General features: G+C 41.6%; 1 protein-coding gene across 1 annotated transcript in view; it reads right to left on the bottom strand.

Moving 5' to 3' along the window:
- Nucleotides 1-7,127: 7,127 nt before the first annotated feature.
- Nucleotides 7,128-20,404, bottom strand: part of LOC150039989 (phosphatidylinositol 3,4,5-trisphosphate 3-phosphatase TPTE2-like) — a 34,450-nt gene continuing 21,173 nt past the window's right edge. The window contains exons 7-11 of the mRNA XM_090327492.1: nt 17,977-18,082; nt 13,875-13,951; nt 11,668-11,760; nt 9,952-10,022; nt 7,128-7,249 (exon numbers count right to left, since the gene is read on the bottom strand). Coding sequence (XP_090183618.1) covers nt 7,141-7,249; nt 9,952-10,022; nt 11,668-11,760; nt 13,875-13,951; nt 17,977-18,082 — 456 coding nt within the window. The 3' untranslated portion in view covers nt 7,128-7,140. The remainder of the gene's footprint in view (nt 7,250-9,951; nt 10,023-11,667; nt 11,761-13,874; nt 13,952-17,976; nt 18,083-20,404) is intronic.

A 20,404-nucleotide genomic window follows, 5' to 3' on the forward strand; every position in this document is an offset into this window, starting at 1 on the left:
GTTTATAGCAGGCTTAGGAAGATAGCACTACTTCTTCAGCTGTCTTCAGAGGTACAGATATGGATTTTAGGTTAAATAGGGAGGCTTAGGGGAAGGCAGGGAGAAGAGCTTGCATACAAAAAATAGTCCGAAATCCCATGGTGGCCTGGTTGACCACTAGTGAGCTCAGACATTGTCCCTAGAAGAATTCTAAAGAAGTTGTTATCACTTGATTACAGGAACAAAACAGGGACCAAATTATCTCCTGAGATTTGGGCCATTGGTTTTCAGCTGCTAAGATGCATCTTAAGACTGCTGTTTGTTTCCACACAGGATGCTTCTCAGGGAGTCTTTATTTCCTCCTGGTGCCCAAAGGTGATTGTTCAGATCCAGATAGGAGGCCATTCAGTGAATTCACAAAGCCTGGCAAAAACATCTACAAGGTTGCATCTTACATACCAAGATCTGCTTTGGATCTAGTAAATCTGTTCCCTGTTCACTTGGATTTAGAGTTTGTGACTGAGTGGCACTGGGGACAACTGAGAGCACATGGAGGCTAGGACAGCTATTGGCCCACAGGCTCTGGAACAGAGAGGGACAGCAGCCACCACATCCAATCCCAAGAATCACACACATGCTCCCTGCAGTGTCTCTAGAACCTTCCAAAGACAGACCTTCAATACCTAGCATTTTGCCCTACGCTAAGGGGGTCCCCCTCTACTTTGGGCAAAGAAAACACAGCACCTGAGCACCACACAGGGATCTGCCAGACCCACACACAGCTGACCTCTGCCTCCTGTCACTACCCTCATCTCCATCATCCTTTTAGAGAGCATTTATAAAAATTTTTATTGCTTTTATAGAGCTGAGATACAAAGGTGTTAAGTTGCAAAAGTAGCTAGGATTATAGGCAACACACATAGTACTTGTCTTGCTCTCTCCCTATTTATGATTTTGCTAATGCTGAGGCTTGAACTCAGGCCTTTGGCATTGTTCTTTTGCTTTATCTTTCAAGGGGAGTGTGCCACAGTTCCACATGTGGTTTTTTGTGGTTGATTACATATAAGTCTCATGGATTGGTGTTTCTACCTGGATTGGCTTCCAACCACAATCCTCAGATCTCAGCCCCCTGTGTAGTTAGGATTATTGATCCCTGGCACCCAGGAGAGCAAATATTGTCAGTGTAGCATGGATGAGCAGAAGGGAGAGCACCTCTTTCTCCCCTGGGCTGTTGTGTGGCCACCCCAGGAATGTAGGCTAATGTGTGGTGTTCACCCGATGCCAGGACAGCGGACTGCCTTGACTGCAGAAGCAGGGGGGGCTTCTAGACAGTACATTTTGGCTACTGCACGTGAGAGTAGGTACTTCTGGCATGAAGAAGGTGGTAGCCCTGGCTGACGTTGCACACAGTGGGGCTCATGAGGAACATCCCAGAGGATGATCCCACCCCAGTGTCCTCAGTGTTCAGGGGACACCCCACAAGAGGGTGTGCAGCAACAGAAACCCATAGCTCAATCAAGAGCCTGGTCAGGAAGCCACAGACAGGACTTCAGAGAAGCAAAGCTGTGAGTGCCTCTGTGGCAGTGCCCCCTGGGTTGGAACTTCCCTCCTCTGAGCCTCAGTTTCCAAATGTCCAATATGGATTTCCCAGTTGCCACATGTAGTCTTTCTGAGGAAAACTACACGAGGTAGTCCTTGTTAAAACTTCAGACAGCCAGGTCGTTGTGTCTCTTGCCACTAATCCTAGCTACTGAGGAGGCTGAGATATGAGGACTGTGATTGAAAGCTGGTACTGAGTTAGTGAGACTCTTATCTCCAAGAAACAACCAAAACTCTACAAGTGGATTTGTGGCTCTAGGCACAAAGAACAAAACTTGAACCAAAAAAAGTATAAGTTTAATGCCCGAGCCCTGAGTTCAAGTCCCAGGACAGTCTCACAGGCAAATACAAACACACACACACACACACACACACACACACACACACACACACACACCCCAAAACATAACAAAAATTAAATAAAGCACAACACTCCCCACTGCTATAATTGCCTACCACTAGTCCTCCTGCTATCCAGCTCCTCTGACTTTGGCCTCTCTCCAACCCCAGTACCTGTGACAGGAGCTCCCCTTCCCACTGCCAACTTTGGCTCTTTGCAGCTGGCCAGACAGGCAGGACAATGGGTAACGAGTAATGCAAGAAGATTGTGTTAACAGCACAGTAATCAAAGTATGTCTAGTTCTTGGAATTAGCACATGAATCAAATCCTATTCTATCAATTGCATGCATTCTATGCAATTTTGTGTGAATAAACTGGTGGTTTGTGGTGCCTGTGTGCGAGAGTGCGTGTGTGTGTGTGTGTGTGTGTGTGTTTGTGATGGTACTGGGTTTGAACTCACGGATTGCGTGCTGTTGCTTAGCTATTTTGTGCAAAGCTGATGCTCTATCACTTAAGCACAGGTTTACTTTTGATTTTTTTTTTGCCAGTCCTGGGCTTGAGCTCAGGGCATGAGCACTGTCCTTGGACTTTCTCAAGGCTAGAGCTCTACCACTTGAGCCTCAGCACATCTTCCAGCTTTTTTCTACATATGTAGTACCGAGGAATCGAACCCGGGTCTTCATGCATGCTAGGCAAGCACTTTAACCACTAGGCCAAACTCCCGGCCCCCTACTTTTGATTTTTTTTATGTGGTTTACTGCAGAAAAAAGTTTGATGGATTTCCCTGCCTTGATTGGCTTTGAACCTTGATCCTCTCAGCTCCACATACTAAGTAGCCAGGATTATAGGTGCCAAGTACTGGGGCTCAGATTTGGTCAGATGTTAGTAAATGCTAATCATGACTTTACCAAAGGCCAGTAGGAGTCTAAACGTGATACTTATGGGAAGGTTGTCTGAAAAGGACATTTCCAAGAAGTATTTGTGTGTGTATGTGTGCCTGGTGCTGGGGATCAAACCTAAGACCCAGCACTTGCTAAGCAGAGGCTGTGTCAGTGTACCAATGGGAAGCCTAAGTTAATATTGAAGTTGTATGAACTTCAGCAAAAAGGTATTTTTTAGCAGGCCCCACCGGAAGGTCACTCTGAACTAACTCTAAACCAGCAGAGATAGCAGTTTCAAAGAAAGTAATAAATTACAGCCTACTCCCAGTGATTTGAGGCCCCAGGATAAAATAACCATCGAAACATCCTGTGATAACCATTGAGATACCCTGGCCAGCTGCCCTTCAGCTGCCCTGTAGCTTGGCACATATCCCCTAGCACTAGCCAATCAATTAATAATACATCAACCCTGTGAGCTAACCCTATAGAAACCGTGTACAACAGGAAGTCAGGACTCTCAATTCAGACCTGCTGTGTCAGTGTCGGTCTTGAGTCCAGGCTCGAGCTTGCAATAAGGACTCTTGTGCTCTTACATTGGATTCAGCTCCTTGGAGGAGACCCTGAAATCTGGACCGTGTCTTCAGAATGAACAATTCAATTTTCAACAGAATTAATTTAGGTTTGGTCTACAGTCTAGACTGTAGCCATAAACCTAGAGTATCTTGCTATCTAATAGCTTCACTTGTGTCTAAGTATACTGTGCAAATAGGAACAGCAGTTAACATAACGAGCACTTGCTCGAGCCAACAGTTTCAAGGGCCTTGCAAATGGAATAGGATCTGTTACTGTCAACTGTTAATAGGAGTAGTAGGGGCCCAGTGAATTTGACTGAGAGAGGCCAGCAGGGAAGACTGAGATCAAACATGGCAGTCTAGTTCCAGATCACAGGCTATTAACCTCCACCCTAGTTTACTTCCAGGTATATTGTAAATTTTAAGTTTTTGTGTGTGTTTGTGCTGGTACTGGATGAATGTATTTTCCTTTAGCTGTTTTTGTTCAATGCTGGTGCTGTACGACGTGAGTCACAGCTTTCCTATCGCCCTTTCATGGTTTATTGGCAGTCAGGCTCTCAGGGTCGTCTCTTCGGGCTGGCTATCCACTGTGGTCTTCATAGCTGAGCCCGCTGAGCAGCTGCCAGGAATCATGATATATTCTCGTGTCCCTCACCTCAGTTCTTTGGGCTGCTGTATAAATTACTATTTTTGTCTTTTCACCTAACGAGAAACTTGTAGAAAATTTAATTTTAAACAACAAATTTTCCCTCCTGAGTCCAGGTGCATCAGCGCCGGCGGGTTAGCGGTTCAGATAGACATGGCCGAGTCCAAGAACCACACTGCACACAACAGTCCAGGAAATGGCACAGAAATGGCATCAGGACACCCAGATAACAAACATATGCATCTCTGAAGGGGAGGACCCCAAGTTCCTGAGGAACATGCGTGTTGCTAAGAAGCACAACAAGAAGGGCTTTAAGAAGATGAAGGCCAACGATGCCAAGGCCATGAGAACGTGGCCCAAGGCCATCAGACCCTGAGAAGCCCAAAGCAACAAACACAAGTTCCACAGCAGGCTACCAGCAAGCTCCAGCAACTTGCCTACATCGCCCACCCCAAGCTTGGGAATTGCATCCATTCCTACATTTCCAAAGGTCTTAGGCTCACCTGGCCCAAGGCCAGGGCCCAGGCCTTGGCTAGGGCACAATCCAAGGCCCAGACTCCAGCTGCAATGCCAGCTAAGGCCCAGGCCCCAGCTCCTAAGGGTGCTCAGGCCACAGCCTCCTAAGCGTGCGCGGCCTTCAGCCTCTAAGCTGGAGGGCTCTGTGAAGGCCCCACAGAGAAGACCTTTGTCTGCCAGTGTGATGACAGGTGAACTGCTGTGGCTCCCTGGCTGCCATCTAGAGGGTGGGGTGTGGCCTGTGTCAATTCTACCAATAAACCTGAGGCAGGAAGACAAAAGTAAATCAATGAATAAATAAATAATGTTTTTTTGCCAGTCCTGGGGCTTGAACTTAGTGCCTGAGTACTGTCTCTGAGCTTCTTTTTACTCAAGGTTAGCTCTCTGCAACTTCCCAGCTTTTTGCATGTATGTGTGATACTGGGAATTCCAACCCAGGGCTTTACATGCTAGGCAAGCAATCTACAACTAAGCCACCTTCCCAGCCCACAATTTTAATTTTATACTGTAGTCCATGACAACAATTTAGAAATAAAAGTATGTTTTTATTTAATTATGTCATTTAAGTTCCTTTCTGCAGTTAGCAACAGAAGACAAATTTAAACACACACACACACACACACACACACACACACACACGCACACACACACAATTTCTTAAGATACTTAGCAGAAATGGAGGAAGACATTTCTAGTGGAATTTTATGTGAAAAATTCAATAATATCATTTCTGATTTGCCTGTTTGATTCTCTTGGTTTTTGCTCTACAGCTGTCCATCATTATGATACCAAGTGAATAAGAAAAAATAGAGAAAGCTATTCCCTTACTGGCGTGCTATCCAAGGTATTAGATTACTATGTTGGGTGTAAATCCTGAATTTGCTACTTTACTAATTTTTTGATATATCTCATTGTCCAAACTTCTAATTTCCCAAGAAAATAGAAGTAATGATAGTACTTGAATTATGAGGACTAAATGAATTTACTATTGAAGAGCTTCTAGGCAGTGTGATTTATTATGATTGGGCTCCATAAATGTTACTATTTTTAGAATTATCATGAATAACTCTCTAAAGTAGCTACCAAAGTATACTAATAACTTTGCTCTTCTATGATATTGAAAAGTCTATTTTCCTTTTTAAAATTTGTGTGTGCACGTGTGCATATGTATGTATGTGTGTGTGTGAGAGAGAGAGAGCAAAAGAGAGAGAGAGAGAGAGGGAGAGAGAGAGAGAGAGAGAGAGGGAGACAGAGAGAGAGAGAGAGAGAGGGAGGGAGAGAGAGGGAGGGAGAGAGAGGGGGAGAGCCCATACATGCGGGAATGTACCTGGGTATGTGCCCATTATGTGCTTGAACTCAGGAAGGGGGCACTGTCATGAGCTTTTTGGCTCTAGTGTAGTGTTCTACCACTTAATCCACTTCTTACTTTTTGGGGGACGTGATTAACTGGACATCTGAATCACATACATTCCTGACCAGGCAGTCTTTGAACTGTGATCCTCAAATCTTAGCCTTCTGAGTAGCTAGAATTACAGGCATGAGGCATTGTCTCCCAGTTGAAGCATCTTTGGAAAATCTTTTCTGCATTGCATTTAATTAGTACATAATATTTAATTAGTGGTTTCAATTGAACATGTCACTTTCTGAGTGCAATGCATGTTGATCCATGCCACGCCTTCAATCATTTTTCCCAATTTCTCCCAATCTTTTCCATTTCTCAAGTTACCTAGGTCCATTTTGATATAAAATTCCTCACCCTTCCTCTCTCTCTGGATCAATCTGATGTAGGGCATCTGAGCTGTTTCCATAACATGATTGCATAGTAATTAGTGCATCAATGAACATGGAGGTATATATATATATATATATATATATATATATATATATATATATATATATATATATATATATATATTGTATACTGACTTTCAGTCTTTTGGATAAATTCCCAAGAGGGTTACTGCTGGAACATAAGTAGTTCTAAATACCTATCTTACCTGAAAACTCTTTTTAAAATTTAAAGAGCTTGTAACATAGTGTATTGGAAATAAATTATTTTCACTATAGACTATTAGAGGTAGAATGATATAAATTATATGCATATTTTCTAGCAGTACTTTTTTATTTTTCTGCTGGTCATGGGGTTTGAACACTGGGCCTGGGCACTATCCCTTTGCTCTTCAGCTCAAGGCTATTGCCCTGGCCCTTGAGCCAGGGGCCACTTCCGGTTTTCCTAGTGGTTAATTGGAGATAAGAGTCTCATGGTCTTTACTACCCTGGCTGGCTTTGAACCCAGATCCTCAGATCTCATCCTCTTGTGTAGCTAGGATTACAGGAGTGAGCCACCACTCCAGCAATTCTGAAAAATGGATACAAAGGGAAGAAAGAAAATGAGTTGAGAGAAGAAGGCCAGTAGTTGTGGAGACATACAATTGGTAAATTCATAAACTAGCCAATTCAAGATTATGATGTATGTACATATGTATACATGCATTGATGAGTTCATAGAAACATACACACTCTGAAGAGAGGTTACTATTACCAATATATAATTTATTTAATAAACATACAGAAAAGTTAAACAGTGATGGGTATATAGTGTGTTTGTCACTGAAAGACTTCTTCAAAGAATATATCTACAGCAAAGTCTGGACGATATATGTTCCATGTCTTTTCTTTATGTGGATTGTCCAGGTCAGCTCGTGTTAAATAAAGTCTAAGGACAGGAAAAAAAGTCATTACATTTTCTTTTAGGGCTTACAGTATGTGATTGTAGGTCTTAATGTACTATGTTATTTCTCTTCTGGTTTTTTTGCCCTTATGGTTTTTCTCATGTTGTTACTGTGTGTGACTTACTACCTGGTATATTGTATACACATTTATTTGTTTATTTGAAACAGGGAAGGGAAGGGGGGAAAAGAGAGGACTGGGAGGTGGAGGAGGGGACAAAAGCATGAGAAGGGGTACAATTATATGAGAAGAAATGCACCTACTACCTGACGAATATAACTGTAATCCATCTTTACATTCTCCTGACATTAAAAAAGAACAATAAAACCAAAACAGAAGAGTCATCCAATAGCACACCCTTGTTTACACAGAGACTTGCTGGCTGCAACCAGGATTTAAGTCCTACTTGTCTTCACTACTTAGCCCATTCTGCCTCTTTGGAATGACATAAAAGACCTTAATCTTCAGAAACAAATTGATCAGTCACAACGTGACTGTTAGAGAATTACTGACACCCACTTTGAGCATATTATCTAAGTGTTTTGTAAAACTTTTTAAATTTCATTTGTCAGGTAGTAGGAGGTGCAGGTCTTCTCACACATTAATACACCTTCTCATGTGTTTCTCCCTGTTTCCCTCCACCCACCCCCTTCCAATCATGTTGTTTCCCCCCTTTCCCTACTTCAAATAAACAAACAAACATATATTCTAAGTGTTTATAATTGACAAAAGTTACCAAGGGGCTGGGAGTTTGGCCTAGTGTAAGAGTGCTTGCCTAGCATGCATGAAGACCCAGGTTCAATGACTCAGTACCACATACATAGGAAAAGCTGACAGTGGTGCTGTGGATCAAGTGGTAGGACTCTAGCCTTGAGAAGGCCAAAGAACAGTGCAGAAGACATGAGTTCAAGCCCCAGGACTGTCACAATAATTACCAAGACATAATTGGGTGTATAATGAAACCTAGTAATCAAATAGTGTCCTGGGTTTTTTTTTGTATTTGTCTTTGTTTTCGTTAATGTCAATAGTGGGGTTTCTACTCACGACCTTGAGTTCTCAATAAACTTTCTCTGCTCAAGCTGACCCTCTCTTACTTGAGCTCCAGTTGCATTTCTGATGTTTCAAGGACTCATTGGAGATAAGTGTGACATAGACATGCCTGCCCAGGCTAGCTTCAAACTGTGTTCCTCAGATCTCAGCCTCCTGTGTAGCTAGAATGACAGGTCACTGAGCCACCAGTGCCCAGATATATCGCCCTGAATCTGTGAAATGATGTTTTTGTCTAAGCCACAATCTCATCAGTGTAAAAAAGATTTATCAAGCAAGGAAAAATGATACCAATTTTCCAGAAATGACTACAAAAAGGAGGATCCAATGTTCTTATAATCTCCAATGAGGTGATGGTGCTGGAAAGGACAAAGCTATCCTTTAGCAAGAACCAGTTTGACAAGAAGCAACAAGTAAACACCCTGCCTTTGTCGAGGACTTTGCTCAAGAGACAGCTGGACACGTAGGAAAATTGATAGAATTTTTCCTTTAAATGCAGAGTTTACTCTTTCCAAAATCAAATTGTATGTGAGTTACAATTCTGTAGAGATGAGGCTTTCTTGCTGTTGTCTTAATAGATTTGAGGTATTATCAGGCCCAGTTCAGATTTCAAGAGAAGTCTGGCACTGGATGTAACCAATACTATCCAACACCACTTCTGGCTTTTTCTATGTATGTGGTACCGAGGAATCAAACCTGGGTCTTTGTGCATGTTAGACAAGCACTCTACCACTAGGACAAATTCATGGCCCAAGGTCTTCATTCTCCTCTCTCTCTCTCTCTCTCTCTCTCTCTCTCTCTCTCTCTCTCTCTCTCTCTCTCTCTCTCTCTCTCTCTCTCCTCCCTCTTGGTGGGTCATGGGGCCTGAGTGTGGTCCCTGAGCTCTACAACCCAAGAATAACACCCTACCCTTAACCCAACCCCTATTTCCCTTTTCTAGAGGTTAATTGGAGATAAGAGTCTCAAGTCCTTTAGTGCCCAGGGTGGCTTTGAGCCTTCATCTTCAGATCAGGCTCTTGAGTAGCTAGGATAATAGGCCTGAGCCACCTCCCCCAGCTCCAAGGTCTTCATATCTATCCTCACACTTTTATGATGACATGGCAACAGTCATTTCTGCCTTGATATGAATGATCTAGAAAGTGTTTTTCTTTTTACCACCACAGGTCAATACTCCTGAAAACTGAGTCTTTGTAGGTTTAGGAATGAGTTTCTAGATAAAGTAGTAGGTTCTTAGCAATAATACATCATTCAGTCACGAGGAAACCTTTTCAAAGGGGAGGTTAACCAAACAATGCTTTTGAAATTGTTAATACTTTTCAGGCCTTAAAACTTCTGTCCTACATGGAAATGTGCCTACAGCAGAAGAAAGCCAGCTAAAACCTCCCTAGACTAATCCCACCAATCATGACCCAATAAAGTGACATCCACCTAGACCTTTCTATATTCCAGGAACCGGGTAGATGTACACTTCGTGAGAGAACTTGATCATTACTATGATCTGGGTAATTGCCTCTTCACTGACACATTGCCTTATGGTAGGGGATAGGAAATGTTTGCTTAAGCAATTATTTATTTTTGTAGAAAATGAGCTTAGTATAGTAGACAAAGGAATTGCCAATCTGTCTTACAATCTGTCCTTACCTGTTTTTCTCTATGAGAGATTTATGGAACCACATGAAGAATGCACAGTCATCATAATAGTTAGGAAGCTTCTAAAAACACATGATTAAAGAAAGAGGTGATTTGTATAATAAAATGGATACCACAATGAAACCTCCCATGGAAAACCTGCTAAGGTCACACCTGGCCCCCACGAGAATGTTATTTGCTTCTAAGGTTGCCTTGTGTCCCTCCACTGTCAGGTATCAGTTTCCCCCGGATGGCTCCCCTCCATCCACTGGCCCTGAAAGATGTGCTGCCTTTCCCTTCTCTGTCATAAACTGCTTCTCTTATTCACTGTGTTGTGTTTTCATGCTTTGTTGGTGACTTATGTAATAAGCATATACAACCTGCTCTATTCAGGGTTTTCCTAGAGTGATTAATTTGGTAGAAAGTCAAAACACAACAAGTCAGACAGCAGCTATAGGTCATCTGTCAGTACAAACAAGTTTCCTGTGAGGAGGATCCATGGTCACCAGTGGGACAATTAGACATGAAGCCACTCCCCACCAGGGTAAACAATCATCCTGTGAAAGACACACTGTACAGCATCCACAGCCATTTCACCTGGAGCTCCATCACAACAAAGCTGGAATGTATGGTCCTGTCCAGAGACAGAGTCCTTGAGAGTCAGCCCAAAGACATAGAACTCACATCTATTTCCATAACTGACAGCTAGTTTGAATAATTAGGCATCAATATTGGTGATGGCTAGCTACACAAGAAGCTGAGATCTGGAGGATCAAAGTCAGCCATGGCAAAAAGTAAAATATTGTTTCCACGTTAACCAGTAAACAAACAGGGCTGGAGGCATGACTCGAGTGATAGATGTTTAGCCAAGCAAGTAAACCAAGCAAAAATCCAAACCAAAGTATGGCCAAAAACAAAACAAACCAGTAATCAATAATTTCCTCATTTTTCACAAGCATGCCATCCCATCTTAACCCTTAATAATCACAAAACTAGCTCTCATCAAGACCCCCTGCACCAGGAAGAAAAACCACAGTGTTTGTTTAGAGACACTAGCTAAGCAAGAATTCACAGTGGTTCTGTTATCCAAGGGGAAACATTGAAATGGAGAGACTTCCCAGGTGGTCACTTGCTTCAACATTCACATTCACATCTCAGTACCTAAGACTGCTCAGCAGTGAGCAAGCAGGTAATGAAGGAGGGCATACAGAACACATGGAAGTTCTTACTCAGAGTAGGAATAGATGATTTCATAGAAAATCATTATAGCCATATATGACACTCAGACATGACATGTACGGCTGATCCATTAAAATTACACAGTCATACTAATGATAGCAAGTCAATAGATAATTATGGACAGGAAAGTAAAATCTCCCTCACATTTGGTAAACACACTGATCATGGCGTGTTTAAAAGATAGACAAGATAACTGTAATTACTCTTATGGAAAGTCAACAATGTCGGTTTCTTTTTAGCATCTTTGCTTTCATCCTTTTCTCATTTGATAAGTAACAGGTATCAGTTGCTTACAATTCAGAAGAAAGTGATCAGAAATATTTTAAATATATACAAGAAATCCTGATGACTTTGTTTTGTGTTTTCCTCCCCTTCCCGAGACATGCATTTTTATCTGTCCTTTCTATTGTAGGGAACTGCAGCAAAGGAAATCGCAAACCCAGACCAAACAAAAGAGCATACAATCATGCAGGATACTTGAGGACTCACCGAAGAAGAAAATTTTACTTTTACATCATCACATAAGTCCGGACAGTTGGGCACCAAAAAGATTGCTCTATTTGTATCAATATCATGGACAACCTGTTAATGAACACATGGAATTAGGAACTCAAAGTGTTGCCAGCGATTAGTATTCTTTTTCACTCATGAAATCATCCTTAATCCATTATATACTCATAATTTCATAGCTCGGTAATTTCATATACAAAATAGCAGTAATTTTTTCTGAAGTGGTAAAGGTACTAGGCTCCAAATGTTTGATAGCTATCTTAAGACTGCACTTGAGAAGCAAAGTATTCATTTTTGACAAGTGTCTTTTTGTTTATTGTAATGTATAGAGGGATTACAGTTATATTCACCAGATAGTAGGTGTCTTACTTCTCACACATTGATACCACCTCTCATGGTTTTGTCCCCATTTTCCTCCCCCAACACCTCTCCCAATCATATTGTTTCCCCACTTCTCTTTCCTATTTTAAATAATCAAATAAACATACATACAATATACCAGGTCACAAAGTCAGATACAGTAACAATATGAGATTAACCAGAAGGAAACTAAACAGAAGAGGAATAACGGAGTGCATTAAGAGCCACAATCACACAAGATAAAGCTCTTGTTTCAATATCCTAGAGATCCTTTCATTTAGTCTCATCCTATATGACCAGGAGTTTCTAATGTAATACACATTACTGTTCTATGTGAATCATCCAATTTTTATATTCTTTTAAGGATGCGCTTTTAACTTCAGTCTGAAACAGTATATTGATGTTCAAGAAGCAATGAATAATTGACCCCACTTTCATGACAAATATTATGTTGCTGATGAAGTCAATGAGCCATTCCAGTGAATGGAATGACCTCAAACAGGTCAAGTTTGGGGATTAACAACTATGAAATCATCCCATGTATTACTCTGATATTCATATACCATCATAGAATAAGAAGAAAGCTATGCTAGGCTTCAAGAAACATACCCACAGAAGACTCTCACATGCTTTTCAAGTTTTCAGGAAGTTTTCTACATACAGAACAATATGAAAATAATATATTGTTTTCAAGCTTTATAAGGAAGTGTGCAAGTGTGTCCTATGAGAGGGCAGTATACAGCAGAAAGTTTGAATAACAAAGCATATTCTAGAAAGTAGAATTTCAGTTGGTCACTGGAGGATTTTAATAAAGGAGGAATAATATAGGCCTGAGAAGAGAAACCAGCAAAAATATCAATGAAACTGAGAATTTTATTCCATGTGCCAAACAGATGAGTCAGTCTTCTCTAATGGGAATTTGTAGGTCCAGATATTGATGGAAATAGCTTGGCTACACTAGGGTTGTTATGTATTCAGAGCTTAAAATCCAGGAAAATAAGAATAAATATGGGCTAAGAATTGATGGGATCAGTGTCCTATGTGACAAAGTGATTTGAAAATGGTCACTTTTTACACTGTTTTGATAACTCATAGATTAGAGATTAAATTCAAATATATTACATAACCTCACAACACACTACACTTGTGTGCATGTACAGAAGTTACAACAGGAACCTGGGAATCATTCTGAAAGCTTCCTTTGGGATTAAAAAGGAAATTTGCCAATTTCTCCTAGAAAAGGTGCACAGTCTTGAGAATTTCTTGAACATTTCAGAAATGGCTGTGGGTAAAGAGGCATCTCCTCAGTCCCTATGCTGTCTCTACTGATCTCAAGGTGACAGCCAACAAAACATCTCAATGACAGTCACTGAGCCCATTGCTGAGTGGACAGATTCTGCATCACTCTTTGAACCTATGACTTTCCACTTCCACAAGTGCCAAGGTGACCTTCAAGAACACTGCATTTGAGAATCATAGCTTTGTAATACATGATCAAAATGATCAAAAGGAAGATCATATGGCAAATACTGACATGATGTATGCATTTAAAGCCTCGAGTAATTCCTGGGGACATTCTTAGCATTTATGGGCACAAGTGAATTCGAAGCACCAGTAAACTGAAGCACAGTTTGACAATGTCTTTCAGAAACTGTTTGGAACAAGGCTCTGCTTTGCATCTGAACTAAGCAATGCCAACTGGAATGGTGACAGAGGGCAAGAGATGTCTCTTTTTGGTGAGTGTTACTTTGGGGAAGACCATCATGCCACTTGACTGGGAGCATTGAAACAAACATGAGAATTCTCATTTATGAGCTTTGGCTCACCGTGCAGGTTTGGCGAGTACAAGTAAATACAGTCTTGTGCTGCATTATTATTTCAATTTTCAGGTCTGCTCCATTACCTTCTTCTACTCCTGCATAAAAGTGAAAAAGAAAACGTATATGTTTGTTAGAGTACAGAGCAAAATGTCTTGCCAGTTAACTCAATGGAGAATAAAGAGAGAAAATATTGGCCAGCTAAGGTTGTGGGTTTAGTTAATCATTTGATCTTGCATAGAATTTGTCCTTTACAAATGGTTTCTGCCTCTTAAAGCAGTTCACAATATTGCAAAGAAAGAGAAAAATCATTATATCTTAATCTTCTACAAGATAAATTCTTACTACATCACCATTCCAGGAAAGAAAAACATTGGGAGCTTCCAGAATTTCTTGCTTATGAAATGCTACCTTTAGAGTTCTATAATAATAATCTGAATTTAATTTTCTCTAAGTCAAATTTATAAATCAATATCAAGGATAATATTGGTCAGGTATACCCAAACAATCCTGTTTGTGTACATTAGAGAGAAATAGTTCTATGCCATTTTAACTTATACTTTTAGTATCTTAGGTGGTTATGCAAATGGGTTTACATTAACCAATCAGTTTATAAGTACAATGTATCTTGATGGATATATCAACCCCTATCCTATCTTCTCCATTTCCCTAGGTTCATAGGATATATGTTGTTAAATATTATGGCTGCATTCCCCTATTCTCTCCACATTAATCTAAATTCCTCCTCTATATAGACATAAAAACCTATGACTCTATAGACATAATGTTTTATTTCATAAATTAATGTGTTTCTATGACATACAAACCTTAGCTTCATTGTGATTAAGTTCTAAATACTAAGTCCCAGTGGTTGTAAATAGAGATTGCCTCCTTGAACACTTGTATGTTGAACTTGTCATTTAAAATATGATGTAAAAATCAACGTTAATAAATTCTTTTGTAAAAAAAAGAAAAGGTTAAAAAAAAACTAATGGGTTGTCAGCCTGACAAAATGAGTGTGCTCAGGAAAAGCAACCAGGGAATCATTGGGAAAATTCACCAAAGTCAGGCCTTAGGTTTAGCTTCTTTAACCAGTTTGTGCAGAAATTTGCAGGCAACCCAGCAGGAGGTGTGACATTCCATTGGAGTTACTGAGAGATGAAACTGCTGCCACATATTCTGTTCTGCCTGATTCTACCACCACCCCACAGCCGTTTCCTGAGAGGACTGGAACCAAAAACTCTTGGTGATAGGACATTCTGTGCTAAACTCAAAGTCCCCTAGTTGGTTCCAGCCATTATGGTGACTCTGGATGGGTGAATTTTCCATCCAGTGCTGAACAGCCTAGATGAGGGAGATGCTAAATGAGTATGAGGACTATGGGGCCCCCAGAGGAACCGTAATCCCCACCCGAGGGATATGCATCTACCGTTGACAGGTGTAAGCATTTGCATGAGGTGCAGCTAAGACTGCGAGGAGACAGCCTAAACAGCCATCAGTCTCGGGGTCTCCTGAGGGACACGCCCAATAGCATGGAGGTTGGCATCTATGAAAACCATTCCCCTGCAAATAGATGCTTGGCCTCAGCAGATAGACAGATACATGAGCCAGTGGGTCTTGCTTCTTCCTCAACATGGCCTCCATTCTAGGAATCAGGGCCTCTGTCCCCCCTCTCAGGTTAATGCCTACCATAATTCAGATATTGCCTAAATCCTTGCCCCTCACTTATTTCAAGATGACGGGAGGAGATCGGGGACATTCTCCCCCTCCCTGAATTCTTACTGTAAGAATGTGCTTACATCTTGTAAGTAGGTCACTAAGCAACACATGCCTGCTTGCGTTGATATGCAAACATCCTACTACCTGGCCTCTACCCCAAGCAAACATCCTACTACCGGACCCCCTCCCCCGAGCAGTTTCTATACCCCATCCCTCTCCTGAAGAGGCATATAAACCCTTGTGTGAAAAATAAAATTGGCAGCTTGATCAGGATGCTTGGCTTGCTGCCTTCTTCATGTCGCCTGTCCCTTTCATTCCTCCCTCTAGGTTCTTGGCCCTAGTTGATGTCCCGCTGGATGGGATACTCTTTCACTTTGGAATATTTATAATTAATTGGGGATAAGTGTTTTCTATCTGGGTTGGCTTCAAACCACAATACTCAGTTCTCAGCCTCCTAAGTAGCTAGGATAACCAACGTGACCCCAGGGTGTGTGACCTTTTCCTCAGTTCAAATGGCCCGTCTTCCTTTATCCTTTCCTCCAAGATCTGGTTTCAGAGTCCACAATGAAGTTTTTCCTTTCAACCTTGCCTATTTCACATTAACATGAAGCATGTCTGATTGAGTTTTCATCTTGCCTTGTTTTGGTGTCTCTTAATTTCATGGATCAAACACTATCATCAGAAAGATTTCTGATGGAAACATGGCTTTTGCTGCACTCTCCTCTCCCTTGTTCCAGTTGTCCAACTGCTTTCTACTGATATCCTCTAGCAATAAGCCACTGAAATGCACAAGTACAATGTGCTAAGCCTTTATTTTCCTCACATTTAAACAATTTACATCACACAAAGGAATTTCATCCTTGAAAAATACAGACAAAGCTGGGCTCAGTGGCTTCCATAGTAACCATAGCTCCTTAGTGTCTGAGATCTGAGGATCAAGGTTCAAAGCCAGCCTGGGCACAAAAGGACCTGAGACTCTTATCTCCATCTAACCTCCAGAAAACAGGAAGTGGGGCTTGGCTCAAGGGTACTGCAGAGCTCAGGGACAACACCCAGGAACAGGGGTAGGGTCGTAGCCTTGAGCTGAAGAGTTCAGGTACAACTCACAGGTTGGGCTGGAAACCCATGATCCCCCCATGCACCCACCGACAAAATACAGACAAAATGAAGTGAAAATTCTCTGTCTCACCTTCTTCTACATGTTTAGGTTTCTAGCTCTAAATAAATAACCTCTTTCACTATTTTTCTAGGCCAGCCTGGGTAAAGAGAGACTTCATCTAGGAAAAGAGTAGAGCGGCCCAAGCCTGTAGCCCCAGTTGTGGGAAGACTGAGATGGAGAACCCAGGGGAAAACTTTGGAGAACTGGGTAGTCTGTGCCAGTCTTTCCAGCAATATTGGGAAGTCTAAACTAGACAGTCTCATTTCTTGGAAACAGCACCAACTTGGCAGTTGCTAGAGGAGTCTAGTAGAAGAACAAGTTCTCCAAACCTGTTCTATGTCCATGGAGATTCAGGTGTGAGTGTCAAACAAGGGTGATCAGGGGAATCCAAGTGCTGCCCTCTAGGAACCTTGTCTGTACTACCTAAACCTGGCCTGCAACAGAGTCTAACTTTTGTAATTGCAAGTAGCAGAGTTTGAAGTCTGGGTCTTGAACCTGCTCAGCTTGTCTAGCTGACACTCTATCACTTGAGGCATGCCCCCATTTTACTTTTTTTGGTTGCAATTGGAGACTCAGAGTGGCTTGGGATGGCTTCAAACTGTGGTCCTCTACATGTCAGCCTTCTCAGTAAGGAGGCTTTTAGGTAAAGAGCCTTAAGAAGCCCTGCATTGTAGTTGGATTTTTAAAATCTAAGCACTTATTTGTCTTTTCTGCTCACAACCCCAGCTGACTGCTAGCATATGACCTGGCCAAAGGTGGTAACAAATAAAATAAGGCATCCTGATGGAGAAGATAGTGAGGAGATGCTTAGAGGAGGAGGAAAGAGAGAAAAGACTATAGTTCTGAGAAGAAAGGGCCGCTGGAAGGACTGGCCAAGAAAATGAGGCAGGGCCAGCAATGCTGAAATGAACCATGAAGGAGAAATGAGTCTGAGAAAGAAGGACTCTACTGGGTTCTTTAATCTTCTCTTCTCCTATGAAAAAAATCTATACTAGGTTGAGACAAGAACATCGAGAACAGAACACAAGGGGTAGAACCTCCCCTCAAGTGGAAATGGGTAAGGGATAAGAGAGGCATCTAAAGAGAGCTGACATGGCAGCTCCAAGAGGGAGAAGGTCACATGCATTGACCCTTAGCTGTGATGTGGGATCATTTGCATAACATAAGCAAAACCCTCCCAAATAGTGGATCGCACATCCTCTTTGTCTTCTCCTTCCTTTCTAAAGCACTTACCTTGGATGGAGTAAATCACAAACTTCACAATTTTAAGAGGTTTTTTCACTGGCATTTCCCAGTTCAACACATTCTTCAAGATGTCAAAGTAGTGGACATAGCGACTCTGTAAAGCAACAAAAGCCTCCACTTTAGTGGGAATGCCAGATGTAAAGTCAGTATCCTAATCTCCTTCTCTTTTTCAGCTTGTGAACAGCAGTAAGAAAGGAAGACAACATTCAGAATGAGCCCTTACATTATCAACATTCTTATGTATTTTCCTCATTGTGGAAAAAGAGCCCAGCTGAGACTTGCAGACAGTAACATGAAAAGAACAATCCCTTGCTTCTAGGCTTGCTTATGACCATGAGAACAGTGAAGGTACTGAAACAGCGATGACAAAATCTGTTGTCATGCACTAGAGAAAGGACTATGGTTTGGGAGATAGTTCCTCATCAGGAGGAATGACATCTCCACATAGCTGCACTAGATGATTCTGTACCCTTAGTGAGGGGTCCTCTACAGAGAAGAGATTCTTTATCTGCCTTTTTCTCCAATATGTTTTTTTTTTGTAAGGGAACCTTTCAATACTCTTTGGCACCTAGCAAGTTGCTCAAACAGGATTTCTTAGAATTCTCTTTGAGAAACTCCAGATGTCTGATGATGAACCAACTGAGAAGAGTTCAGAAAGTGAACTGCCACATTTCCAATTAGCAAAAGCACTTGTACTGCATGTGAGTGGCTGATGTCTGTAATCCAAGCTACTCAGGAGGCAGAAGCTGAGAGGACTGAAGAATAATGCCAGCCAGGGCTGAAAACTTTGAGATAATCCATCTCTATATACTTATCCAGAAGTTGAGCTAGAGATCTAGCTCACCTGATAAAGTGCCACTTATGAAGAGTTCAAGCCTACTGAGCAGCAGGCCACTGAGTTTAAGCCCCAGGATGGGCAAACAATGAAAAGGCAATAGTGAGAAAGATGCCTGAAAATGCAATAGGGCAATGCAAGATGCAATAGGGCAGTGCTGTACCACTTCGCATCTCCAACTCAGGCTGTTTTGGTTCTTCATTAGAACTAAGAATGAAAGGATTTCCTGCCAGGGCTGGCTTTGAAACACCATTCTCAAATGTCAGCCTGTATCTAGAAATACAGACAGGTGCCAGTCATCAGTGTCGGGTAGATGCTTTGCAGTTGTTGGATTTTTTTTAAGAGTACATATGTTGGGTGTCATGCCAAACTTCTTGTGAGGTAAAAGGACCTGATGAATAGAATTTCCTTCAAAGTAATCCTGGTTGAGGAAAGAAGAGTAGGAAGGGAGACCCAGGGTTTGAGAAGAGTGGGGAAGGAATAAACAAAGCATGACTGTAGGTTGGGATGATGATTGCAGGATACACTGTATGGTTCCATCTTTGTGTGTTAAAATTTGGATATGAAATGTGCACTTAAAAGGATCATAGGTGGAAGGCTTGATCCCCAGTATACCAGCAGCGTTCAGAGGTGGGTATGGGGAAGTAATTATATTATGAGGCTTTTGACTTTATCCACAGATCCATTTGTTGAGGGCTTCCTAAATTTAAAGCATTAGTAGGAGGTGGGGAAAATGTTAGGAGTTGGGGCCTCATGAAACCAAAGAAGTCACTGGAAGGATGGATCATGTCACAAACCCTTCCTTCTCCTCAGCTCCCTGGGAACCTTGAGGTGAGCAATCCTTCTCCACGATACCCGCCTCCTTGACATGATTGTTCAGTGTCAGTGTAGGCCCAAAGCAATGGGATCAAGTGGCCTTAAAGTAAATCCTGAAACTGTGAGCCCAAATGAATCTTTCCCCAATTTAAGTTCTTTGGTCAGTTATTTTTTTTTATAGTGACCAACACTCCAATCCAATATAATTGGGATTTTTCATATTTTCATAAAAAAGTATTATCAGAGGAAAATAGGACAACAGTGGATAGTTTAAACAATGTTAAGAATATGGCATGAAAGTATTATGATAACGTCTGCTGGAACAAGATTCGTAAAATACTTATTTTCCCAGTTCATTCTGTTTTCTTCTTTCATACTCCCATTATCTCTGTGTGTCTTTATCTCTCATTCTTGGTCTGAGGATCTCTCATTCTTTCTCTTCTCTGCACTCTTCTTTCCCCTACACTGGGGTCATCACAAAACCATCCTGGCAGTGTTCTAAAGACCTTGAATTGCTCATTGCCTTAGCAAAAACTGGTGAAGGATCCAATCTCTCTTTCTAGGGAAACCAATGGCTAGTAGATCCTCTACTAGCCAGAGATCATCTTCAGGCATCAGAAAACCTCAGATATTTGACCTTCCTTTTTGGGAGGGGACTCAATTCCAGAAGCTGTAGGGAATAAAGAATAAGAAGTGGAATGTGTGATGCTCTGTTGAGAACTATTGGGAGCCAGAGTGGAATCAAACTGTACCTTGATTTGCATC

Source organism: Megascapheus bottae, unplaced genomic scaffold, assembly GCF_031878675.1.
Source record: "Megascapheus bottae isolate mThoBot1 unplaced genomic scaffold, mThoBot2.hap1 HAP1_SCAFFOLD_43, whole genome shotgun sequence".
NCBI classification, from domain to species: domain Eukaryota; kingdom Metazoa; phylum Chordata; class Mammalia; order Rodentia; family Geomyidae; genus Megascapheus; species Megascapheus bottae.